At 40.2% G+C, this 26,101-nt stretch overlaps 1 protein-coding gene across 2 annotated transcripts; it reads right to left on the bottom strand.

Moving 5' to 3' along the window:
* Nucleotides 1–105: 105 nt before the first annotated feature.
* On the bottom strand, nucleotides 106–26,022 carry LOC146497929 (rap guanine nucleotide exchange factor 4-like). 2 transcript variants are annotated; one of them, XM_085140430.1, is made up of 30 exons: nucleotides 25,820–26,022; nucleotides 21,365–21,507; nucleotides 18,948–19,036; nucleotides 17,969–18,115; nucleotides 13,376–13,448; nucleotides 13,001–13,056; nucleotides 10,605–10,711; nucleotides 10,315–10,436; nucleotides 9,663–9,846; nucleotides 9,292–9,376; nucleotides 8,754–8,814; nucleotides 7,700–7,776; nucleotides 7,108–7,254; nucleotides 6,654–6,748; nucleotides 6,439–6,524; nucleotides 5,983–6,061; nucleotides 5,324–5,474; nucleotides 5,151–5,239; nucleotides 5,038–5,065; nucleotides 4,862–4,937; nucleotides 4,168–4,314; nucleotides 3,924–4,021; nucleotides 3,596–3,721; nucleotides 3,249–3,427; nucleotides 3,029–3,119; nucleotides 2,862–2,912; nucleotides 1,749–1,836; nucleotides 1,592–1,656; nucleotides 1,415–1,469; nucleotides 106–1,293 (listed from the first exon to the last, which is right to left on the bottom strand). In XM_085140430.1, the coding sequence occupies exons 1-30, from the start codon at nucleotides 25,885–25,887 to the stop codon at nucleotides 1,166–1,168; spliced, it is 2,991 nt and encodes a 996-aa protein (XP_084996556.1). In that variant the 5' UTR covers nucleotides 25,888–26,022; the 3' UTR covers nucleotides 106–1,165. The 2 variants fall into 2 exon arrangements, with proteins under 2 accessions (XP_084996556.1, XP_084996557.1); XM_085140431.1 differs by lacking the exons at nucleotides 17,969–18,115; nucleotides 18,948–19,036; nucleotides 21,365–21,507; nucleotides 25,820–26,022 and adding an exon at nucleotides 14,145–17,967.
* Between the last annotated feature and the right edge of the window lie 79 nt (nucleotides 26,023–26,101).

Genomic DNA, 26,101 nt, shown 5'->3' on the forward strand with positions numbered 1-26,101 from the left:
CTTTTTGCTGGATATTCTTTGCACGACAGATTTTCCAACAACGTCATCCCTTCAGCTCCACCACACGCACTGAAATATCACAGTCTCAAGAAGGTTACCAAACCATTAGAACTGTTAAATTAGCTATTTTTATTTACAAGGCAGACTACACAGAGTACAGTTAGAGGCTGCTTTGGGAAAAGGCAGCCTCGCTGCAGTTCTCAACACACACCAGCACAGCAAAAGCTCCTGAGATCAAAGCAAAATTAATGACACTTGTAAAGAACGCACTCAAAATCTACACGCACATATACAAAAATAAAATTACATGGATTGAACACAACTGGTAGAGATGACAAGATTTTCCCCTCAAAGTGTAAGTTAGACTCTGTAGCTGCAGTCGGTCCAAATCTAAGACATTGCAACTGACAGCAGAACATATCCGGGATGGTTTATACGCTTGGCTGCACCCTAATTCCAAATAAAACTCACAATAAATACTACAGTGCCCCATTTGAACACTGCCGGTAATACCATTAAGGATTTAATCCGACTAATACTCTGTTAAGTAGGTTTAAAGTGTCTAACTAATTAATGGACACTGATATTTACCTAAAGGACATCAAATCCTACAGATTTTCAAAAGTCCTTATAGACTTATTTAGATTATAAAGTAAGAGATTTAATATTGACCAGGGTAAACGAAGAGTCTCGATCACTACAGTTTGTGGGGTTTCCTGTTTTGCGTCTATGAGTGGGATCATCAGGATAGAACGATTTGCTCTACAGGCAGGTACAGTACTTTATTGTAAACTAGGGCTCATTTGGGGTAGCACGACATTACAGGACACTCTGATAGAAATCCACTGTATAGAACACAAGGTCTACGAATTTCAGTCATGCAGGATATTGATTCAAGTTCTATACATTACAGTTCTATCTAACAGGTCCCAAACAGTAATAATTAGTACGATATGAACCCTCAGCCTGTTGACTGAGACACAGCGACAAGAGAGCAGCTGAACGGCTTCTGTTTGTTCAGGGAGAAGAGGCTTTTCACGGCACAGTCCTTAATAGTCCATAATAACACTAAAGTCACTGAATGCTGCGATTTGCTACTGTTGTGTTGATTTATTTTTTTTATGCTAACATCACAGAGAAGGCGTCGTGGTGGAGGATCTGGAGCTCATGTCCGCCGAGGCTCCAGCCGGTAGGAGAGCTGCGTCAGCGCCCTCTGGTTGTCAATCACGCAGAGCTTCCTAACGTAACCCCGGACCTCCGCTTGATTCTTGTTCGGCTGGCAAATGTCAGGATCTAACATTAGGCAGAGATAAAGCAGACAAAAAAAATTGACGGGAAAGATTGTTTACAGTCTGTCTGCAAGGCCAACAGATTAGAGGACAAAAGTGTGCTCATGAATAATAAGCAGACTTACTGAATGGCTGGCTTCTACAGTGTCTCACTTGTCGAATTGTGTTTGCTATAATACGCTGATGGAACAAACAGGAAACGGCTTTAGATACTGTGCAAACATGAATAAAGAACAACACGGCACTGAGAAAACTGCATGCATAAAACATGCTCTCTCGTCTTTCTGTGAAAAGGAACTCACCATTTTCTCAAAATTGACCATGTTGTCAATGAATGTCTTGTTGCCCTCATGCGTAAATGTCATATCTGTAAAGAAATAGGTTAAAATGAAGCACAACCCAAATCGTCCATCTTCAAGTACTTCCTAAAGCCCTGTAAAGCCCTGTACTGAGTCATACCTTTTAGAAGAAGTGGCACAAAGGGGATAATCGGTGGTTCCAGTTTGGTAACAGTAAGTCGGTAGGACCGGTGGTTCCTTGATGGGTCCTATTGCCAAACAAGTTTCTGGTGTTAGATACATTTATAGGTCAAGTTTTTTTCTTTAAAACACATACTGTTATGTCACCAGCCACTTATTAGGTATGCCTTTTAACTGCCCATTGAAGCAAATATCTGATTGGTCAATCACATGGCAGCAACTTCATGCATTTAGGCATGATAACATGGTCAAGACAACTTGCTGAAATTGAAACCAAGAATCAGAATGAGGAAGAAGGGTTATTTAAGTGATACAGTAGTATAGTTGATGGTGCCATACAGGCTCATCTGAGTATTTCACAAACTGCACAAACTTCCTTCTAGGACTTCTAGGATGCTAGTCAAATCGTGAATCCTTCCTACTTTATATCAGCGGTTTGGGCTGTTGGTGGTGATGTAAGGTGTGCAGGATATTTACTTTGGGCTCCTTAACACCAACTGAGCATCATTTAAATGTCACAGCATACATGAATACTGTTTCTGACGATGTATATCCTTTTATGACCACTTAAAGGGACGACTGCTTCCAGCAGGGATACCAAATCACATCAGAAAGCTCAAATGATGAAACTGGAAAAATGATTTCCAGATTCCCCAGATCTCAGTGCAATGGAGCACCTTTGGGATGTGGTGGATGGGGAGATTCACATCATGGATGTGAAGGGTACAAATCTTCTGTGTGTTTCTGTCATATCAATATGGACCAAAATCTCTGAGGAATGTTTTTAGCATCTTGTTGAATCTGTGGCAAAAAGAATGAAAGCCTTTCTGAAGGCAAAAGGTTGTCCAACCTGGTATTAGTAAGGTTTATCTAATGAAGGGGCTGGTGAGTGAGTAGCCAAGCAATTGTTTTTCCCTTCATTATTTTGTGGATCTGTCACCAAGACAACAGGTTTGAACCTAATTTTGTTTGTAATACTCATCACTGCAAACCAGAGACATTTACAAAGAAAACAAATATTTCCAGAAGAAGGTTGAATACAGCTAAAAGTTTATGCACAATGAATTTCAATAGACCTGAAACTGAAGCTCACCATCATGTTCTCAAACTCAGCATAGAACTTCTTAAACTTGGTGGGAAGTTTCTGTCAGGAAAAGCAGATGGCATCTCAGTGAATCGAGGATTTAAGCCACAGCAGCATGCAGATCTGGTTCACAGCATAACTGTTCGCGGATTATTCAGTTTTTCAATAAAGTTTACCTCCCACGTCTGGCTCAGTCTGCTCACAGCAGGGTTGCTCATCCCCATGATGATGGCAAAGAATGAATTGAGGTTCTTAAATTCTCGACAGCTGCAGACAGACGCACACAAGCAGAAACCAAAGTGAAAACCAACAATATCCAGCTCAGCTTCCTCTACTGTTAGCTAGAAACACTTCACTTAGTGATGTGCGTCCCATTAACGGTCACATCCTACTCACTGTGCTGCTATCTTGATGAACTTCTTGAGGAGCTGGACTCTCTTGCTGAGCTGTCCGCAGAGGCAGACTTCAGTGACGACCCACAGCTGGACCTGGTTGAACCTCCTCAGAAACAAGTCTAGATTAGCTGTGGTTCGTTTAAAACTTTGGCAGCCAAACGTGTGGTAGAGCAGCTCATGCTGTGGAAGAAGACAGGGGAAACAAGATGAAGAGCAGGTTGAGACGTGAGCGATCCTGCCGGTTTAACAACAGTCTGTGAAAAAGCAAAACTGCTGAAAATGAATTGACTCTGACTATAAAACAAAAGTCTTTGCACCACTTAATGTACACAAAGGTGAGCAGGATACCTCATGAACACAGCTGAAGAGCTCCCAGTCAAACATCGTCATTTGATAAGCCAAGTCCTTGGAGCTCATCAGCTCAAAAGTTGACATGGAGCCTGCAGTGGGCCCTTCCTGGTCTGGAAGAGGAGTCTTGAAGCGCACAAAAACAAAAACCAACACAGTTTCATTGTTTTCCATCAGCATATAAAACTAATATCTTCTTGCTTCGAGGCCACTTTTTACTAAGTACTAAGTGCATTTCTTGTATCCTCTATATATATTTGCAAAAAGATTTAATTCAAGGTGATAATGCAGTTTAATAACAGCATAGTTCATAACATTACTCTCTTACTAGACTGTTGAGCTGCTCTCGAGGACAGGCAAATAATCTCCCATTGATGCTCAAAGTAGAAAACACCGATACATCATTTGGCTTCAAGATTTGTTTTTCTGTAACAAAAATTGGGACAGATTCGCTTTCACAGCCACATAAGACACCATCAAATTATTAAAAAGATACACCAAAGTGATAATCTACGAGTAGACGATGCTGCAAGCTAACGCCTCTCCACGTTTAAGATGATCTGTTTTCTTACCACCCGCAGAGCTGAGGTGGACCAGCAGGAGCTCATCGGTAGTGCCGAGCTTGTCCGTCACGGCACTGATCACTTCTCGTCCCGTCGCCGCCACGGGAATCCTGATTGTAGTGTAGGTGTGATCACTGCAGTACACCTTCAATAGGACTGCACACGCACACGTGAAATTAATACAGTGATATGGTATGTGACAGCTCCTAATCTGTGATGACAAAGAGCTGCTTCCAAGATGAAGAAGCAGGAAGCTCACAAAGCTCACTGAAGGTTTTGCCTTTTTGTAGTCACAGACTGAATTATTCAAATATGAAAGCTGGCTCATTTCAATCAAATCAAAAGTTTATATATTTTTTTAAAAGTTAGCTCTTGGATCTCTGTTAGAGTGATGACTGGGGTCTTTGTCTGCCTCAGCCAGCTGTCACACACATGAATGACAGTTAAATAATCGTGTTGTGGATCTATGCTGCCAACCTATCCGTAAGATTTTGTCACACCTTTTGTGCAAACACAAGTGGCAGGATGACAGGCAGGGTAAGGGAATATTCTTATCTAATCTGGCTTATGAAAATGGGAAAATCCACTTTAAATAGCACATTCCAAGGCAACTTGGCAAACTGCTGTCAAAACGTCTTTTTCCTTCAGGTTCAATATGAGTAAGAAAAAAAATACATAAATCACACAAATGCACAGAACTTACTGTCATCTTGATTTCTAATTGGCTGTTTCTTCTGCAGCCTTTCCTCTCCGTTGCTGAACTGTCGTATTAGGGTCTTCTGTTGAATAAATTATATGACAGCATCCAGATAACTACGGATGAAGCCGACATGTGAAGTGGACTGTAAAATTGTATCGAAAGTTATATAACAGATGTACCTTTTTTGTTGCTTTGGCCTCTTCGGAGCTAAAGAAAAAAATTTAAAGTGATACAATGAATTTGTCGTGTGCATAAAGCAATGACAATAAATGTTCAGCCCACAGAAACATACTGCAATTTGACGACTTTCTCCAGGTCAGGTACCAAATCTTTCAAAGCTCTCAGCATCCGGGAGTCATTGGATAGACTTCCATACAACTCCTACGGAGACAGAGAGGAAGAACCGCTCAGACTATGCAGAGGATCTGTGTGATTTCCTACATTTGAAAGGCTCAATGTGCTCACCTCCAGGAAAAAGATCGCAGCAGGTTCCTCTTGTAGCAGGTAGGTATGTGCGTTTGCCCAGCGCAGGGTCATAATCAGGGCTCTCCTTTTACTGTTGAGTGCATACTCCAACCTCTCCTGTTCAGAGCCAGGCGGCGATGTCACATGGTACGTGCGCACACGGTTAAAGGTAAATAGAAAAGCGTTGAACCATTAAAGTAAATAAACACAGGTATATGCATACCTACATCTATGTCTCCATTTATCCTCAATTAAAAATGTACCTTTCAAGCAGCTTTAGTTAAAATAAAGTGAGTTTTGAGATCATTCATTATGTTAAAAAAAATGAATAAAGCATGGGATGTATTGCGTTAACTGCACAGTGCTAAACTTACATTACAACAACTTAGGGAAGAAATACCTGTGCAACTGGGATTACAACTTGTTACTAAGGTGTGAAGGGAACAGCTGCTCAACTGCTGCTTCAGCACTTCCACAAGCAGAAACTGATGTTTCACAATCTAAAAATGGCGCCGGAAGTGTTGTTACATTACGCAGCAAACCGTGAAGAAAACCAGGGTTATGCACCCAACATGAGACCTGTTTATATTTATTTTTTTCACACGCACAGTTTAGATACAGCAGGAAGGAAATAAAGAATTTAAAGACAAAAAGGATATTGTGACAGGAGCAGAGGGCACAGCTGGCTGTTGGGCATGAAGACACAGTGCATGAGGACAAAATCATCCACTGCTGGGTCTGGCACACGGGAAGAAGCAGAGTCAGTAGCAAGAAACGAGCAGATATTTAATTTTTAATGCATTCATCCTGTCAGTAGATAGTACTAATCCAGAGTCTAACCCTGACTCATGTAAACCCCTGAAACTTGTTTTAATGCTGTTTTTAGCAGCAAACCTTTTCAAACCACAGCAAAATATCCTATTTAATATCGTGTTTTATAGTAAAGAAAATACTGAATTATCAATTTCTTGTTTAAAAGTTCACATTAGTAACATTTTTTAATAAAAGACACTCTTCAATAATTCATAATTTATGCTATAGTTTATGAGTATCCTGCAATATACTATCCTGACAGCATACAATCCCAAATTAATCTGATGATTCAGCTCTGCTACCTGGGTCACTGTGATGTATGTCCATCCTCATCGTCTCCAAGAAGTGCTCAAGAATCTTCTCTGGAGTTCCTGATATCACAGTGTACCTGCCAAGGTCACCAAGGATCACATAAAAAACCCAAACATTTTTAATAAAATAGAGAGAAATACACATATACTGCAAACACAGTTTTAAAGTACTTTTAGGTACAGTGTGTATACACCCAAACACATACTTTATGTTTCCCAGTGTGGAGGCTCGAGGACTCTTTTCTAACACCAGCACAGGGTGATCGTGCTCTTTCAAACGCACCGTGTTAGCTTCCACATCCTGCGGAATAGAATAGTTCAAAATGAGTGCAGTACCATTCATCTGCCAGAGGAGGGAGACAAACATCACAGGGGCGGCGGCGTCATGAGCGATTAAAGCATTATGAGACATTATTGCTTTACACAGCTTCAGAGGTTGATGCATATTTTCCCTATTTTCAGATCGTGATAATACAGACACATTTTTCAACAAAAGGTTGCTATGTGAAATAAATACACATGTGTACCACTGCCTTGCATCAGTTCTTTATTCATAGTCATTGGGAAGGAGGAAAGCAGATGCTGGCTTTAATAACTAAATGTTTCCACCATTTTTTCTTCACAGATCTTCGATCAGATCAGGGATAACTGTCTGCCTACCCTGAGTATCCTGTTGAAGTCTTCCTTATCCACACGCAGGAAGTGACAGTTGTCCTCTCTCAGGACGATGGATGCAGCCCGAGGCGAATCTGTAACCAGGGCCAACTTTCCAAAGTCATCACCCTCGTGAAGTGTGCACACCACACCCTGACACACACAGATGAACACACAACTTTCTCAGACACATGTTCAGTTTACAAGCTTAAGATCTGAAGAAAAATACCAGGAAGGACGAGTAACTTTCTGAATCATCTTTGCATTTCTGTACATGCGTGATCAATCCGCGTGCAGCATATTTGCCTGTACACTGGTTGTGTGGGATATGAGTACAATCCCCTAAGCCAGTTAATCACAGTGATGAGTCACGATGAGCTATGCACAGTTTGCCAAACTCACTGCTGGTGTTTCCCGGCCCTACAGGGAGCACAAAACGGCTCGGCTCTTTGCAGATCTGATGAGCTACATATTTTGCTCCATTACATTCAGACTGAATATCATCAAATGAAGCAGAAAACTAGAACAACATTAAAGTATCAAACTAAAGAACATAAGCAGGTAGATGGATGGAAGCCTTTCAAGCGCACCCACACACCTTTCCATAGATAACCACATTAACGGAGCCCTTCAGGATGATGTACCATGATGTGCCTTCTTCTCCTTGGTTAAACACTGAAAGGTAATGAAAACAAACACATATTAGTCCTCGCACACACATTCTGTACACCTGAAGTTTTTCAAATTGTGAGGCATGTTTCTCCTCTTAGAGTCAGAACTCAAGTCACAAACACAATTGTTAAATCTAGACGTCCCTTAGAATATATAATTTTCTCTACACGGGTGTAGCAAAGGGTGAGGCTAATGGGTTAGCTATCATGAAGGTAGCTTTCTTTTTATGTGGTTAGATCACCGTGGTAACATCTGCTGAACACATAACCTGGTCAGGAGTAGGTTATATTTAGTTTCAGTTTAAAATTGGCTGCAAGCACCACATTATCACTGACTCTTTATTCACAGTAAAAAGAAAAGAAAAAAATCTCTGTCTTCTCTATATATGCAAGCTGTCGAGCAGTACCTTATTAACACCGCAGAACAAAACAGCAAGATAGCTGTAAATTACTGTAAGTAATATTAACACAATTTAAGAACAACTACTTATGCACTTCATAAAGTTACTTATACATTACTTAAATTTAATTACAGTATATTTATTTCTCACCTTCTTATTCTAGTAAACCTACCTTTACGTATATGTAAGTAAATTTAATTATATTGTGATTTCAAATAAAATGCATCGAAATTCCATTTAATTACAGGACAATTAGTCACAGGCCGAATTATAAAGTGTTACTGAGTAATCCACTGATGGCTGTTTCTATAAGCATGCTCCAGCTGCTAAAAGATAGATACACATTAAGACTGCACTGCAATCAATAGCACTAATGGAAATTTAAAAACTGATCTATGCAACTTTTTTTTTGCGCTGTTCTATAAATACTTTGTCTGGAGTAATCTTAGATCCCCTTTTTAAAATGGATGGTTCAGTTCAATTGCCTCAACTTGTCCTCACAGGGGACCAGCACTGTCTGACAGGCTGAAAGACCTTTTTACAGAAGGAAAAATGTATTCTGTGACAGAAGAAGACTCACACACAGTTCCAGCTTTTGCATGTGACTCAAAGATCACCACACTCGCCAGCTCCCTCTTCACCTGCAAACCAAAACAAACTGCTTCAAAACTCTTGGATTTTGCTGCCCTGCAGACAAACACGGAAACTAAACAAGAAGATGCCCAGATCAAGGTTTTTAAAGGTTATAAAAAGTGACCTGAAAGTAGGTAAATTTACTGTCACCAAATAAAAATACACCTTCATAATCTCTGTAGTTATTACAGACCTATTAATGGTATAATACACATTTCCACGTGGCAGTAATGTGATTGCATAAATGAAAAAAAAGAACAACAAAAGTACTTCTGGAGCCAGTACACATTTAATTACTTCTGCGCATGGAAAACTCCTGCGAGCACAGGACAGACTGAGCACCACACTGTCAAGATAAATAGTATAACAGCTTCTTCTTCTTCCATTTTTAAACATAAAAAGATCGTGATGTGGGGTTCTGATGCATTAACAATGTTCTTGGCATCTTGTATGTATGTAAAAGAGTGGCACACCAGCTAACTCACAGTGTTGGAGAGGTGAGCTAAGGCCTTGATGTGAAGCAGCTCATCATAGATGATCTCTAGGTCATCGCCTGTTCTCTGACCAGGCCTGCAGACACAAAGGAGCGAGTCACAATGCAGTCACCATAAACACTTCATGCATGCACATCAATAAAGTTGCTCATGACAGATGATCTCTGCCTATTCTTTCACATGCTTTATATGAAGGATGTTGGTATGACTGGATATGACTGGGTTCAATTAGCGAACACTTCAGCACTCTGGTATCGGAGGGGAATGTTAATTATTGGATAAAAAGCAACAATATATTGCCAGATATTGTTGCTTTTAATGTATTTTGAATCTGTATTTCAAGAGTAAATAACAATACTGACGATTTCCTGAGGATCATGCGCAGCAGTGCATCGGGCCCAATCTGGGCAAGAAAGAGGATGGTCTCCGGCAGCTCTTCCTCACTTTCCCTCTTCTCCTCCTCACTAGGTAACGGTGTGTCCTCCTCCTCATCGTCAAGAAAACGGTAGAAGAGGTATTTGTCATAGAAACCGAGCTCCTGGTCCACTGGAGAGCAGAGAAGCACACACCGTCAAAGCATCAGTATAAACGAGCGTGCATGCAGATGAACTGTTTTCTCATCTCAGAGCATTTCAGCCATGTTCTTTGAAGTGAAGGACTTTGAGATTGGATTCAATTTATATGTTATATTCATGGTTGGAAACTCATTAATTCTTACTCTAGCATTCAAAGAGAAACCCTTCCTGATGATTGATGTTTAGATTCAAAACTCACAATCCAGCGCAGAGCCAAATGGAGACACACTGGCTCTGGTCTAAAACTAATTTGCAATTCAAAGTTTCAATAACACTTTATTCTAATTTACGCTCTAAATGATAAGTTACGCGTGGAGTGTGAATAACATCTCCCAGCTTTTCAGCTGCTTTGAGGTTTGGGAATTGACTTAGTATGTTAAGATGACTCACGGGAAGAAATGAACCCAAAGATATGCATGATGAGAAACATCAGACTTACCATGATTTAGCACCCCTTCTTCTAGTAGTGCCTGCCACATCCCGACAGCATGGGAGCGAGTGAGCACACAGGCGCTCTGCAGCACCAGCCAGTCCACCAGCTCTGTGCCTACACAGCACTGTCTGCAATACACATGTAAACACACTGTTTACTGTATATTTACTGTGGGGAGGTTTAAAAATACTTAATGTTATTTTCTGTAAATCAACACCACATCCACAGAAAGCTTCCCCAAGCACTTGCATCACATAATTTTACAGAAATACAAACAGAACTGCAGACCCACATACCTGTATGTCTTCAGGTGATACTTCCTGTCTCGAATCATGTGAGGGGCTCTGGACAGGATGGCGTTGCGGAGAACCTTTCCAGCTCTCTGCAGCTTCTCTGAGGGGATCTGCAGAACACAGGGACGTCGGCTTAGGTGACTTCATCTAGTCCATCTAAATCTCTGACTGACTAGATTGAGATTTTTTTTGTAAAATAGGCTGCGATAGAATCCATCATGTTGATTGTTAATTTTGTTGGTCAAGCTTTAAGTGGTGTGTGTTGGCAAGAAGAAGTTTGGGAACCATTATTTATCCAGGATTGTGGTCCGATCGCAATCTGAGTCAAGTAAGAATCCACAGTTGTTTCTTTATTGGATACACTGAGTACTCACTCACAGTGCAAGCCAGGAAATGAAATGAATTTAGTAACTTGTTTAGCAGCAACAATAACCGTCCGATGTTTCCTGTAGCTTCTGCACGGTGATGAAGAGTCATTTTGGAGCCTCGCGCCCATAAAACTGCTCTTGCTCATCGATATTTATGGGACATTTTGGTTAAACAGCCACAAAATCTCAGTTTGCTTAAGATCAGAACACGGGTATTCCAGAAGATAAATTCTCCTCTTGTTAAAGCACTCTGATGTTGACTTACCTTTGTATTTTGGTACACTGTATTGTTGTAATACTCAACCTTAAAGTTAGAAAGTTTAAAATATCAGCAATAGATGTCAATAGATTTCTGTTAACTGACTTCTGGTTTCTTACCCCTCCCTCTTACCCCTATTTAAATACATAATCATACACAACTCTATGACACAACGCCTACGACTTCTCTTTTCCTCTACCTTTGGTGTGCTACATATGTATAAAATGCAATTATTCAGGATGGCGATGTCCATCTTGGCCACTGTATTCAGGATAGCTGGGCAGCATCGCGGCTTCCACAAACCATTGCCCACCTTTATGTATTTTTAATGATTTAATTCTAACTTTCTGACAATGCATCTGTTTTTTGGACATGATCACACACTGATCAAATATATTTATGAGTACAATGTTCTTTTTTCTAAATAAAAGAAATTTAAAAATGGTTGACTGCACATTGTAGTGTCATGTCATGGCCTACCGCCCTCACATTCTCGTGTAAAACTTTTAATAATAAAATTTTTAATTCCTTCTTGTTCCCCTCAATGACAGCAAGCCGACCAAGCGTTCAGCTGGCAAATTAGGCTCTAACACGATGCTCCCTCCGCCATGCTTCACAGTTAAAATCTCATTAATTAAGAATGTGATTTTGAGTAGCACAGAACAAGCAGCACTTAGAATTCAGTAGCCTTGTTGTGTGTGCAAAAAATGTCTGACATCAGTTTGCTTATATTGCGTGTCTATAATCATGATTTAGACAAAGATCAGCTCAGGTTTTATGTTTAATCAACGCAAAAAATTCCAAATAATTCACAATTTTGTTCTTACAGCGATATGTGAATGTGTACATGGGCAGATTCTGAATGCTGCTCACGTATACTATGGATCAGTCAAACAGTAAAACTGTATCAAAACACACAGCACATACAAGCAGACACATCCTTTATAGGCCGCACCTGCATAGACAGCAGGGAAAATGACAGATGTGTGTACACACACACATCTGCTTCTGAAAACAACAAAGGAAGGCATTTTAATTGGGCAGATGGGATCTTTCTTCTGTGTGCATGCATTATCTAACATTAGCATAACTACAGAGCATCACAGCTGTGAGTCATCATCGGTCTCTCCTCAGAAAATACACGCACTTCCAAAATTCATTCTGGCACTCTGGTTCATTCACAAACATGAAAGTATGCAGCGTTAAAAACAGCTTGATTTTATGACCCCCGTGGCCCGGTTTACCACATGTTTCCAAGAAATATTCAAGTTACTTTCAGTTTCGGATGTTAACAAAAACAAAACATTGAGCTGATGTAATGATTACTTATTTTTACTTATTTTACTTACGTATTAAAATTAACTGCATCTTTTTAATTTCAATTATGATCACTATCAGGTTTTTATGTATCTACCCTTCAAGTTGCAAACAGTGGCTCGAAAACTGGGAAAGTGGAAAAAAATGTATAAAGGTTTTAACCTGGAAAAGTTCAAAATACATTAATAGCATTGCTTCAAACATTAAAAAATACACAACTACTGCTCAGCTGATTTTTGCACAGTTCTAAATTTGTCTAGAAACTTCTGCTTAGAGATATTTTGACAAGCAGTAACAAAAGTGGGTTTTTTTAGTCAGGTTGTGATGGTCTAGAGTTTTGTTAAGTCATGCTTTCTGTAACTTAAGGCTGGGTCTGTTTCTCATTTTTTTAGTTACAGTAAACTAATCTAAGAACTTCATTTAGGTTGAAAATGTAATCAGGAGGAAACATTTACCTTGTTGTGAGCTTTGTTTGCAGAGTCTGAATTCATGTTGTCTTTGTCTGTGAGTCCTGAGGAGAAAAAAAAAGATTAATAAAAGCAAAAAAGCACTGCATATCAACTTGAAAAAAGAAACATAACAATTTTATATTTACATATACACAATATAGACTCATCCATCCTTTTAACAGGCTGGGAAGGAAAAGACCTGTTTCCTGTTTTTAGTCATCATACAGAAGTCTCCATCTTTTTTTGTGCATCTGCTGCACATTTCCAATTTATTACTTGCAATATGTTTGTACGCGTAAAAAACGTTCATTGAATAAACATTTAAGCAACACCCAGAGTGTCTTTTTCTATTCCCGTGTGTCCACTTGTGCATCTACTCACTGTCATTGTTGGATCCACTCTCCATGGCTCCATAAGGAGGGGCCAACAGTGCAGCCAGGCTCTGACGATACTTCTAAAAAGCAACACACATCAGAGGCCACATCAGTCTTGAAAACACCTCTAGCAGGGTATCATCTATAAAGCACCAACATCTTTTAAACATCAAAACCCATTCCTGTTCCATCTCTCTCTCTCTCTCTAAAGCACACAATGTTGCTTGAACACAAAAGCGCCCCTCAAAACAAAGCCCTTTGTACAACCAAGATCATTTACATGCAGAACAACATTATATAATACACACACACACACACACACACACACACACACACAGCATTTAAACAAGGGTTAGACTGCTTTGATGTGTGCAGATGCTGTTCTTGCAGTTGTACATTTCTGCAGCAAAGACTATGAAACACACAGAGCCAGAGCTTTTGTGTCTGAATGTGCCACTGCTCTTCTGCAAGGTCATTATCAAGCAACCCGTGCTTTCTGACAACTGCCAGGAATACACACACACACTGGAAGAGAAACAGAGAGAGCATCTGTTTGACCTAAAGACACAAACGCTCCCCTATCCATGTTTTTCCTGCACACACTCGATCCAGAAGCTAGTGAAGCTAAAACACTTCATGTCAATAGTAAAAAATGCACAAAGGTGATTCCAGGGAGTTTCATTCTGTAAAGAGACAACAACAGAAAAAAAAACATACAAGCAAAGATTATGCACACTACATACTAGACACAGTTAAAGTCAAGGAGTCCGACTCACCTGAGTTAACACACTCAGCTGCTTAATACTGAAGGGACTGAAACCCCAGAGAGCTGCCCTCTGCTCCTTTACAACTCACGCACACGCCACCGGATAGCATCCTGCTCAAAACAAGCTGCTCTCTTCCTTTTTTTTCTCCCCTCTCTCTTCCTCCCTTCCACTCACACAGTCGCCCCACTGTCTGCCTCCGTCTCACTCACCCTCTCTCACTGCGATCACGCCAGGAACCAAGCCACTTTCTCTCACAGGTTACCAGGGTGATTCGAGTCTCTGTATTACTGAGCTACTCTAGTGTAGGAAAAGGGGTTAGTAGTCAGAGAAGGGAAAGGCAGAAGTAGTGTTGAAGAGGAGGAGGAAAGGAAGGAGGCTAACAAAAGAAACGTGGCCAACAGAAGAGAGGGGAAGCTGGCATTAGAAATGTAGAGCAGGTGAAAAGGGGCACAGGAATAAATCAGAAAAGAGAAATGAAGTAACCACAGTCCAGACCAGCTAATTATTAGCAGTAATTGTTACATATAAAAACATGTCTGTAGGCTATTTCCCATTCAAACACTTTTTTGATCTCAATTTTACTAGAATTATGGAGCAGTGCTTTTTTCTTTCATCCTTTCATCAAACACATCCTGTAGCTTTTTAGTCTCCACCACAAGCACACGCACACAAATTAGTCCTTGCACACGGGCGCACACATAAAACACAGAGAGCCATATTTTGGAGATAAGATTAGGAAAAAAAACAAAACAAACAAAAGACAACAGCCTCAGGCCATGTTTTCTGTTTTATGTCCACTGTCCTTAAAATAGACAGTCGAGAGGGAGACAGAGTGCACTTAGTCAAAAACACACGCACACACACTCTATGAGCTGAATAATACGATGGCACACGTCGCTTTAATAACCAATTATTGTCTTATCTGGGTCTCATGTGTTCCTGTAGCACAAAATGGAGGAATCACATTTGAGTAAATTGAATTTCAATTCATCCACGGTCACACAGGGAAAAGTCTTTTTTGTTTTTTTAGACCAGATAAATCAAAACAATGTGATCGATAAAATTGTTTGTCCTAAAATCTGATTTAAAAGCCCAAAAAACTGAAAAAGAAAAAACACCAGACAGAAAATAGTTATTTTTTATAACCAAACTGTCAATTACCTGCAATTTCATTAAAAATAAGAACCATCAAAAAAAAAACTACTGTTTTCTCACAATCGCTGTATGGAGATGAGAACCGTAGGCTGGGTCGGAAAGACTCTGGATTCTGCCATACAAAGTAACCACCTGTCAGCCCAAACAGCAGCTCAGACCACACAGTCTTTCATTGTGAGGTTACAGTGAAGTGCTGCCCAGCTCTGCCACAACTTCCTCTCTGAGAGAGAAACAGTGAATGGAGCTTGTAACTCCAACAAGGAGGCCCACGGAGAGGCATCTACTACAAAGCCAAATCTCTGGGGGCAAGGCTGTGTGTGTGTTCATACTAGTAGGTTGTGCGATATAGTAACTTTTTGCAACTGACTGTGAGCTTTTACATCATTTGTTATCAAATCATATTTTTATTTTATTTATAAAGCACACAAAGCTGACGCAGGAGGGTCACACAATAAAATGCCACACGCACACACACATCAAACAACAACAAACCAGCACTTTCAGTACTTTTTGTTCATCTTTACGCCGAAGATACTTGATAATGACTTCGGCTGTCTGTTTGGGGTCGTCGTTCTGCTGCAGAATACATTTGGGGCCAATAAACAATCATTCATATTTCTGAAAGCATTCTTTGTTTATAGCTTTTTTCCCACACATGCCTAAAACCTTTGCACAGTACTATAATGAGATCGAAAGTCAATATCTGGTATTACCAAATCTATTACTTGCTATTGCTGTTGCGTTGAAATCTGATGATTCTTTTCAGTTTTAATAATTCCACGAGTGCTGACAAGATCCCAACACCACTGGCTGAAATGCAGCCCCAAAACAATGCCAGAGCCTCCACCATGTTCTTCTGTAAGTTGGCATACTTCAGCTTAATTTTCCTGTTTCCCTTCCTGAAGAATGACTTCTTGACTTACCTTCTCCTTCTCTTAGATCATTTCTGATGAAGCTGCAGATATCTCAGCTGAAGGGTCTGAAGCATCTCTCTGGTCCTGCGCCAAGTTTTTGACATATTTGTTCTTAAGGACGTGACTTTCCTATAATATAACATATCTATAGTTTAAGCCTTCCACTTCTTCTTTAGTCCTCCACTTGTCCAGTTTCCTCAAAATTTCTTAAGGACAAATTTCCCACCAGGCTAAGATCTACCAAGATTTCAGCTAATAGCTCATGGGAGTCACTTTATTGGTGCAAAAATGCTAATGCTAATTTTTGCTATTTGCCCAAACATAGCATTTAAAATAGATTCTTTGCTAAGTTGTATTTTGACACAACACTGATTCATTCATTGAGTTCGCTACTTTTTTAATACTTCATGTACTTGATTCTTATTCTTAACAAACAAAGAAAAAAAAACATGGAAATAGTAAAAGGACTGGACTGAGAGTGAATTAAAACAAACAAACAAAAAAGCAGCCAATAACCAAAGAAAAAACGTTCAAAGAACTTCAGAAAGTCTCAATTTAACAATTAGAAAAAAATCTGGCTTCTTGCATAAATAAATAAATAAGGGGTGGCTCAAGACTTTTGCACAGTAATATCAATATTATTTCGCTTGCCTAGTGTATAGCCTCTTGTGTATGATCTTTTCATGTTTAAATATGTTTATGAATACTCAGCTTATATGAGAGTGTAAAATAAGATTGTATATATTATTACATTACCACTCATTATTTAGTTACTGAATATACAGTATATGGTATTATGGCTACAGCCTATCCCAGCTGTCACTTTGCAAAAGAAGGAGAAACACCCTGGACCAAGACACAAAGACAGACAACCACACTCACATTCACATCCCACGACCTCCTGTGCATGTAATGTGCTGTAGTAGGAAGCCAGCATGTCAGGAGAGAATCCATGCAGTACACAAGGAGAGCATGCAAACTCCACACAAGCTACGTAAATCACTTTTTAAGGGAAAACATACTCTGAAAACTTCGTAAGCATCTTCTGGTTTCTTAAAAGAATTGTCCTTGGGCTTTTTGCTTTGATGGCTGCCTCACTGGAGAAATGTGACAGTTAATCGGAGGCAGAAAACTGTATTTCAGACATGCAGATATAGATCACTGAATTACAGTACGTCCTTTTGTTTGCGGCTTTGTTATTGCAGGAATCTGTGTAACCTGCCTAAACAGAAAATGTAATGGCATTTTTGGGACTTTATAGTTAGTTTTACATAGTTTTATAGTTTTTTAGTTTAAGAAACCAAAACTATTATGCACATACATTAAAAAATTGTACCTATTTAAACAGATTAACCTCTCTACAGCAGCTTAACAACATTATATTGCATTTAAAATATCCTTAAAATCATTGTTTTAATATTTCTCAGAATTAAAGTATTTTGTTATTAACTTATAGGCTAAAGGAAATCTGAGAATACCTTTATTTTTCCAAGTAGGAAATGTGAATCCAATTAAAAGAAATGAAAAAGGAATCATTTAACTAATCGTGTTTAGATTTTTCTCACTGTTCTCACTGTCTGTATACTTTAAATAAATTACTGTCAAGTTACTCGAGGGTGTGCAACTAATAGATGTGCAAAAAGGCACCGTAATGGTGGACAGCCCTCTTGTGGTTAAAAGCACGATTACAATAAAAGTCTCAAAAGCAAAGCCCTTCCACAATGGAGTTCATGCAGAATCATGAAGTTTCATCTCATGTCACACCTCCCAGAGAGTCTTAAACTCCCTCTGTTCAATCCGGAGCAGCTCGCTGGTCTCTCTGCTGACAATGGTAGCGTGGCGCGGCGTGTTGTCCAGGATCGACTCCCCAAAGGCTGTCCCAATCCCCAGCGTGCAGATTGTGACTGCATCCTGCACACAGACATGACAACTTTTAGTCACTGTGTTTCTATAACAGACGAGCATTTGTTATTGAGCAAACATGCTTTGTAGCAGCATTCACTATGCTGCTACAAAGCAGTGAAATTATACAGCAGTAGCTACAAGCAATGTGCATTAAGTTATTTTAATGAACTCGGACAGACATGGAAAGCAGACGGATTAATATGTGCAAATGAATGCAAATAAATCCAAATATGAGCAACTGCTGTTTACTGTAAGACAAACATCTCTCGGTGCTGTATATAATTGGGCAGGATAGAGGGAAGCAATGCACGCATATTCAATGCTTAGTGATTCAAACAAATACACTGCTTGCTATAGCAACCTTTTCAGCTGTCCAAACTGACATTTCAAATATAGCCACAGAAAGTAGGCCACCAATTTCACTTTAGGGCTATATACATGAAAAGGACGTCTCACAATAGAGGAGCTTCTTATCGCCGTCTTTCTTTCGAAGCAAATCCTCTCTCCTTCTCCTCCCACGTGTCATTCTTCCCCACTACATGTATAGTATAACTCTATTTCCACGCTCTCACAGCGAGGGTTTAAAGTAAGGGGGAAGCCAAATTTCTCAGTGGCAGTTTTGCTCTGGTATATTTAGGAAGGGAGGCACAAATGGAGGCTAAAGAGTCAAACAAATTCAGCTCTCAAACATACAGGACAGAGTAGAAGCCCCTTAAAAAGGATCTTGTTTGATAGAAAATATATGAGAGCACTAGGAAATATCAGCCATGAAAGTAACATTACCAATCCAAAAGCATCCAAGTCATTATTCATGTATGTTTCTCAATGTGACTCTCACCTGGTGGTTAGCGGTTTCTGACACTTTGACATCCAGGGAGCCAGAAAGGACTGCATACCAGCTGGTGCCAATGTCTCCCTGTCGAAACACTGCGTGCAGTAAAATACATTAAACCACATTGAGAGCTGATGAAAAACGTCACTAAGACAAAAGCACTCATAAAAACATGCCCTGCCATCTGATGATAAACCACAATCACTGCTGAAAGAGACATCAGCCAAAAAGGTTTTGATACAATGATAAATTAATACTAAATATATTTGCAATAAACTGAAATGTGTTTGAAAAGGTTATAAATGCACCTTTAAAGGAAAGCGTTTTAAATATTTTTATCTTTAACTGAAAATATATTGACTTGAGTTCAAATAAGCAAAACGCTGACAAAACGCTGGTGTTAAAGTAGCTACATTAAATATTGTCTTGATTTTGTGATCATTAAATTACACTACTATAAGTAGTATATTGGATATAGATCCTGAATTTGTTGGACAAAGACACAATTTTTGCAGTTTTGCTTCTCTACGTCACTGCAGTGAATCTTAAATCAATCAGTCGTGGTGTGACTGAAGTGCAGACTCTCAGCTTTAATTTGCATTAATGGTAAAAATACATTTTTATTTATAATCCCCCAATTTCATAGACTTATATAGAATTAATTGGACAAACTAACAGGATTTTAAACCCAAGGATTGTTTTTAACACTTGGATGAAAATCCTTTGTGACTGTGTGGGAAGTCTACAATCCATGGATGTCACCAAATGCTGTATTTCCTCCCTTCAATGCTCTGCTTAGGTCTTTGCTGCAACCACCTTCTGTTGCTGCTTGTTTGTGGCTCTCTCTATGACTTAAAAGTCTCCAGCAACTGTAAAGCATGCGCTGTTGTGTTCAGATCATGTGACTAACCTGGCCGGTGAAGAATATCCAGTTTCTTTGCCTTGAGAAACTCTTGGGTTGCTTCTGCAGTATGCTTTGTTTCATTATCTATTTGCACTGTCGGGTCAGTTTTGCAGCATTTTTCTAAATCTGAGCAGAGAGTACAGCCATGTACACTTCACAGGTCATCCTGCTGCTTCTATCATCTATCAGCAGTCTCACCATCAATAAACACTATAGTGACCCAGTTCCACTGTCAGCCTTATGTACCCATGCCCTAACATTTTTTAGATGATACACCTATTCCTCAGGAGTGTCCTTGACTTGGCTAGAAGTTGTTTTTCATAAGCCTTGATTATAATCCATTGTGAATACAGACACAGGCAGCTGGAGACCCAGTCACAAAAGACAGGCAGGATGCATACACGGACCCTTGCGCTCATCTTCTGATGATGAAATTTACCTAAATCCCTTGGACTCTCTCAGACTCATGGACGCAGGAAGTATAACAGAGGCTTTAACCATAGAAATACTTCTATTATAATCCATTTTAATTGCCCTCTGTGGTCTTTTAGGCCTCTCGGTATCCTGAGCTGGTCGTTGCAGTCCTCCTTTTTAAGAATACACCACATTAATACTTCGGCTACCCCTAAAGTTTTTTCTATCACTCTGACAACTGAAAGCAAAACAAAATAAACCTAATGATGGCCTCCCTCACTGGCACTGACATCTCTTTGGGCTTCATATTTAAAATGAATGTGAAAAGCTATAAAATGCAAATTCAAGACTTTTAATCAAATCCAGATATTATGTCTGTTTAATTTGTCATGAAATTACATGAACAGGCCCTACTTGGCCATGAAACTGCTTTTCGGTGGACTGTCCAATTAATTTTAAGCCTCTGAAAACGGTGGACTGTGAATAAAAAACGTCTGTAATTCCTAAACAGCTGACACAATATTTTTGTTAAACCCACTGAATTAAAGATGTGCTTCAATCACATATTGGCTGATTGATTTAAAATCCACTGCTTGCAGAAAAATCAAAAAGACAAAGCATGAAGTCCAAAAGGAAAACATATAAAACAGACTGGATCCAGGAAACAATAGGGCAAGAGGAACAGAGTATTGGGAGGATACCACTGTATATACTTACTCCTGTAAGTATATTGTATACTTATACTTATATAGTGGTATCAGGGAAGTGGAGAGAGCTAGGGAAAATGATACACAGTTGAACTAAATCACAGAGGATGAGGCAACATAAGTAAAAGTAAAAGCAAATACAAGGAACAATTAATAATATTAATATTAGTATTGCACAAATTAGTTAAAAACAGGCATTGAAGAAGGTTAGGCACATTTTTGCATTCCAGTGCATCCTAAGTCTTACTGCGCTCTCTCCTTCGGAGACAAAAAGGTATATTATATACTGTATGATGATTTCCTCCAATCCTTTAGAGCCTGACTAAACTCGACAGCATCAAAGACATCTTTTTACATTCCTGTCAGTATTGTGTGTTTGTGAGCGTGCGTGTACGTACACGTGATGCCTTTCTCCAGGCATTCATAAAAGGCACAGGCACAGATCTGCAGTAGGAGCGGAGGTGGGAACCTCTGGAAGGCTTTGACCTCTCTTAATCGGGTCAGAATAATATCCACGTCCTCTCCCGAGCGCTCCGCAGGCCTGCGCAGAGGAAGAGCCACCGTTAAACCCACACGAGGCATTAAAAAGGTGTATAAGGGGTTATGCAAGAAACAATTGGCATGATGTAACTTGTTCAGCGTGATGGATTATCTATGTTATTCAGGTCTATTTCAGCCTGAACGATAGCAAATCAATCAATCAATCCTGCAGTATGCTTTCACTAGCAGTCATGTTAGACAGTTGCAATTATCAGTCAATGGACTAAACCGTGAGAAAGCAGTGATATTGCCCTATAAGTAAGAAGGCTGCTCTATTGTTATAATATTATCTATGAATATTTGTGCGAGAGCACGCTGTCATTGTTCTGCCTGGTGTCTTAGTGATAACAGTGAAGAGCTGCAGGCACAGTTTCGCTCAGCTCAGGCCCCCCACAGGCTGTTGATGTAAGATCTCATTTGTACTGCTGCTTTTTCTAATGCGCTTAAATCTGAGCACACACACACACAACTAAGTCATTGTTGGACATCTAAGCAGGCACACACACAAGAGACTGCACGCACACACACAGAAGTTTGATCTGCGAGCTTAAACAGTCTGTTCTGAGACGAGGTGGTGCAAAAATACCAAGCCAAAATGTCTCAGAGTAACACACTGCACTTAGCACCATTCATTCACTTATTTTCCCCTTTTTTTCCTGATAGTGACTCATCTTTGCACGTGTGTGCGTAAGTGTCTGTGTGTGCACATATGTGTGTGTTCATACAGAATAGCTAATGCACTGTGGGCTCTTCCTTCACAGATGAGAGCCTCTCAGTCCCCTCTTCTGCTTCATCTCCTTCCTCTTCCCTCACTCCCAGCCCTCGCTCCTTTCTGTCTGCTTCTTCTAAACCTTTCTCTAATCACCATCTACTTTTCTCTTCTTCCTCTTTCAAGACTTGCCCGTTTTTAGGACATGATAGCCAAGACTGAAAGGGACAAATACAACCCATTTTTCTCCTTTTCACTAGAAGCACAGATTCCTGGTGCATTTAGTGCCACCACTTACACATACCAAACGCCCTATTTATCCCTTTACGTCTGCTCTGCAAGCTCAAAGGCAAGAGTGACTCCCACTTTACTCACATGTAGGTACGTATGGTAATAAACGCCGAGCACGTGTGTCACGAAGCAATGAAATGTACCTGTACCGTGTACCTGGAAGGGTTTGCCACAATAAAAACAGATCAAAGGCCGCGTTGCACAGCCTATCTTCTATTCCCATATCAGCCACGAGCTCAGAGCTTTTAAAGGTGGGTCTTTTTTTCCCTCTCACATTCTTTCTTTCTTTTTTTTGGTCTCTGACTCATCCACCTAAATCTCGCGTATTGGCCCTTGGTGCTTCAACAGGGTGTCATATCCCAGAGTAGGCTGGGTTAAGGTTGAGACAGGTGGGCTCCCACACACTACGACAGACAGGGAGAGACAGGGAGGTGAACTCTGCAGGGTTGAATGGGTAATACAAACACCACCATTCACATATCATCCCCTGGTTAAGTCTTCGCCCTTTCCCTTTTGTCCACTAACCTGTGCTTGCTCACTCGCTTCCTGTCGGGAAGAATCTGCCTCCCCCGCTGGTGAGAGAAGAATATGACCTGAGAGTTGTTCACCTTCTATCACTGTCCCTTCATGTCTCCCCTCGACCTCTTCCTTTTGTCAGCCTTCCCCTCTCCCTCCCCCACTCTTCGTGTCAGCAGAGATCTCAGCTTTCAAGCACAAATTATGGCGTGTGCGAATACACACACACACACACACACACACACTCACACACACAAACAAAGGATTAACAAATCGACCGGCGTGACACACTGAAGACAAAAACCAAGAGACAGCAGAAGGTCATGCAGATTGTTTCTTGAAACAACCATCTGGAAAAATTCACTGTTCACAGACAAATAAATCAGAGGTTGATTTGTGGCAGCCTGTCAAAGTGCCACACAGATTCAAAACAAACAGATTTATTCGCCTGGTGGATTAATACATTACTGCAACACAGATTATGTGATTGTATACAAGAACCTCTTCTGACACTCATCTGCATCACCACTAACAGCCAGAGATGGTGTTAAATCACCGAGCAGCATAAACCCTGCTCACTTTGCATTCAAATGACCAATTAGAGTTAGAAATGACTCATCAAGTTTTGCAAATTAACCTACATAATACGCACACTTATACTTTTCACCTATGAGGAATTGCTTTTGCTAAGACTTACTACTTTGATATGTCACCCTAGTGCTAGACAAAAATATTTTCCTGCAATAAAAAAGGCATTAAATATAAACTTGGATCTGGCTTGGTGCTGTGTGTACGTTGAGTGTACCATCTATTTAACTCCTGGGTCAACAGAAAACAAAGCAAATAAGATCTTATCCCACATACTTCACAGCCACTGGCAATAAATGTCTTCGGACAGATATATTACAGACAGTCGTATCTTAACCTCTGTCTTTCTTTCACCATCCTCCCCTCTCTGCCTCTCACTCCTCACTTGCTCACATCAACAGTTAGCATAGATGAAAGCTCCCAAACACGCATACACACATACACACACTCCTGGATATTGATTGAATAAGAGGTGGATAGCTTAAAAGCACTGAGTGCTCTACAGTAAGATCCTGCAGAGTCTTTATGAACATCCAGCTAATACTGCATACTGGTGACTTTAAGTTTCCAACATAATTATTTTAGCCTTAAATTCGGTAGATGTTTTCAGCACTGACTTAAACAGAAAAAAACAACATTTTGCACATTTATTTTATGAGATATGTGAGCAGGAGAAGGACACTCAATCAAAGCTGCAAACAGAACACAATCGTTAAACTTAAACCAAATTTATTTGCAGTGTTTCTTTGCTAGACCACCAAGCTAATGGCTTATGCCAAAGAGAAGCCCTCTTAAATAGGGAGTGGCTGTAACTCTGCAACCAATCACATTCCCCATTTGCTCACCAGACCACAGCAAAGATCACACAACCCTTTGAATTTTTACAAAAGCATAAGCTACTTTGAGCAAATTGTTCAAAATATGTGCAACTAAAACTGAAGCAATCTGGAACTTAAACAATTTCTAAATTGTTACAGATTGTAAAATATATTTAAGCAAGAATGTTCAGAGATTTTAAAGGCCCCAGCATCTCGAGTTGACTATTGGTGGTAATGTGTCTTTTATGGTAACAACTCATTGATTTTTACACTGTAAATCTGAAGATGCCAACTGGGCTTCTGGAAAGCTACGAGGCCTTTCTCACCAATTTCTGACAATTTATATTCCAATCAATTACTTGCCAAAATAACCCAAGGACTAATTAATGGTTAAACTGGTTAAAAAGTATAATGTCGTGTTGTCAATACCCTTATCAGTGACTAATAGTTGCATTTATCCACTCAGTTTTATTCCAGGTGAGGATTAGGAGACAAGATGGTTGCTTCAGGTTGCCATTGGTAATGTGAGGATGTGTCAGATAGGTGTGTGTGTGTGTGTGTGTGTGTGTGTGTGTGTGTGTGTGTGTGTGTGTGTGTGTGTGTGTGTGTGAGCTGTGCTGTGCATGTCATATATGTCACTGCCTATGATCTATAGTAATTACTGTAGTGCTGCTCTTCATCGTGTTTATTTATTCGAGCCCTTTCCCTGAGCTTTTTCAGCACAGTAAGGGAGCTTTACTGTTAATTGGGCAGGCACAGTATGGACTAAACGATTTTCTAATCGCTTTAGCTTTTGGATTGTTGAGCTGTTGATAGACAAACTGTGAATTGGATGTTCGGTTATTCTAATCTGTTCGGTCAGCCCAGACTAACGTAGCCTCATGCAGCACTGTGAGATAAACGGGAGGAGGAGGAAAAAAAACACACTGCCTGCGCTGGCTGGCCTCTAGTATTTTATTCAAATCACGCCACAGTTGTATTTTAAAAATGTATGGCTATTTGATTCGAGCAGGCAGAGATAAACCATGTGCGTCTCATCATCAGCCATGCAGTGCAGAGACACCACAGTGAACCTCGAAGCCACCAACGCCTTTTTGACCGGAGATACAAAAACAGGAATTAAAAAAAAAATCGGTGTGTATTGTTATGCACTGCAGTCTGTACAACTGGGCGACAAGTGGTGTCTATTTAGTGAAATGACAGCGATAATATACTAACACGAAATGAGGCGTATCACGTTATTATTGCACAGTCACACACTGCACACGCAGCGATCACCGGTTCCGATTAATCACGTTGACGCGGATGAATGAAAGAGGGCAGAGACGACACAATCGTTGCTGTGTGGGGACGCGCGGCGTGGCACTGGGTCATGTAGTGCTTTCACCCACCTTTTATCCAGGCAGCAGATCCACTCCGCCGATGGGGACGAATTAGGGGACGTCTGCACCGCGACCATCTTCCCCGGCTGTGTGTGTGCGTGTGTGTGTCACTAGACGCTGTGATGCTTACCGGAGGAGGGTTCCCGGTTGTCGGTGGTCGTTAATGGTTGTGAGCTCTGACTCCCCCTCCCCGCCCCTCTGCCTCACACAACTACGGGATGTGTGTTCATATATATATATATTTATTTTTAAAAACAACACACACACACACACACACACACACACACACAC

The sequence above is a fragment of the Neolamprologus multifasciatus genome, chromosome 18 (genome assembly GCF_963576455.1).
Source record: "Neolamprologus multifasciatus chromosome 18, fNeoMul1.2, whole genome shotgun sequence".
NCBI lineage: Eukaryota > Metazoa > Chordata > Actinopteri > Cichliformes > Cichlidae > Neolamprologus > Neolamprologus multifasciatus.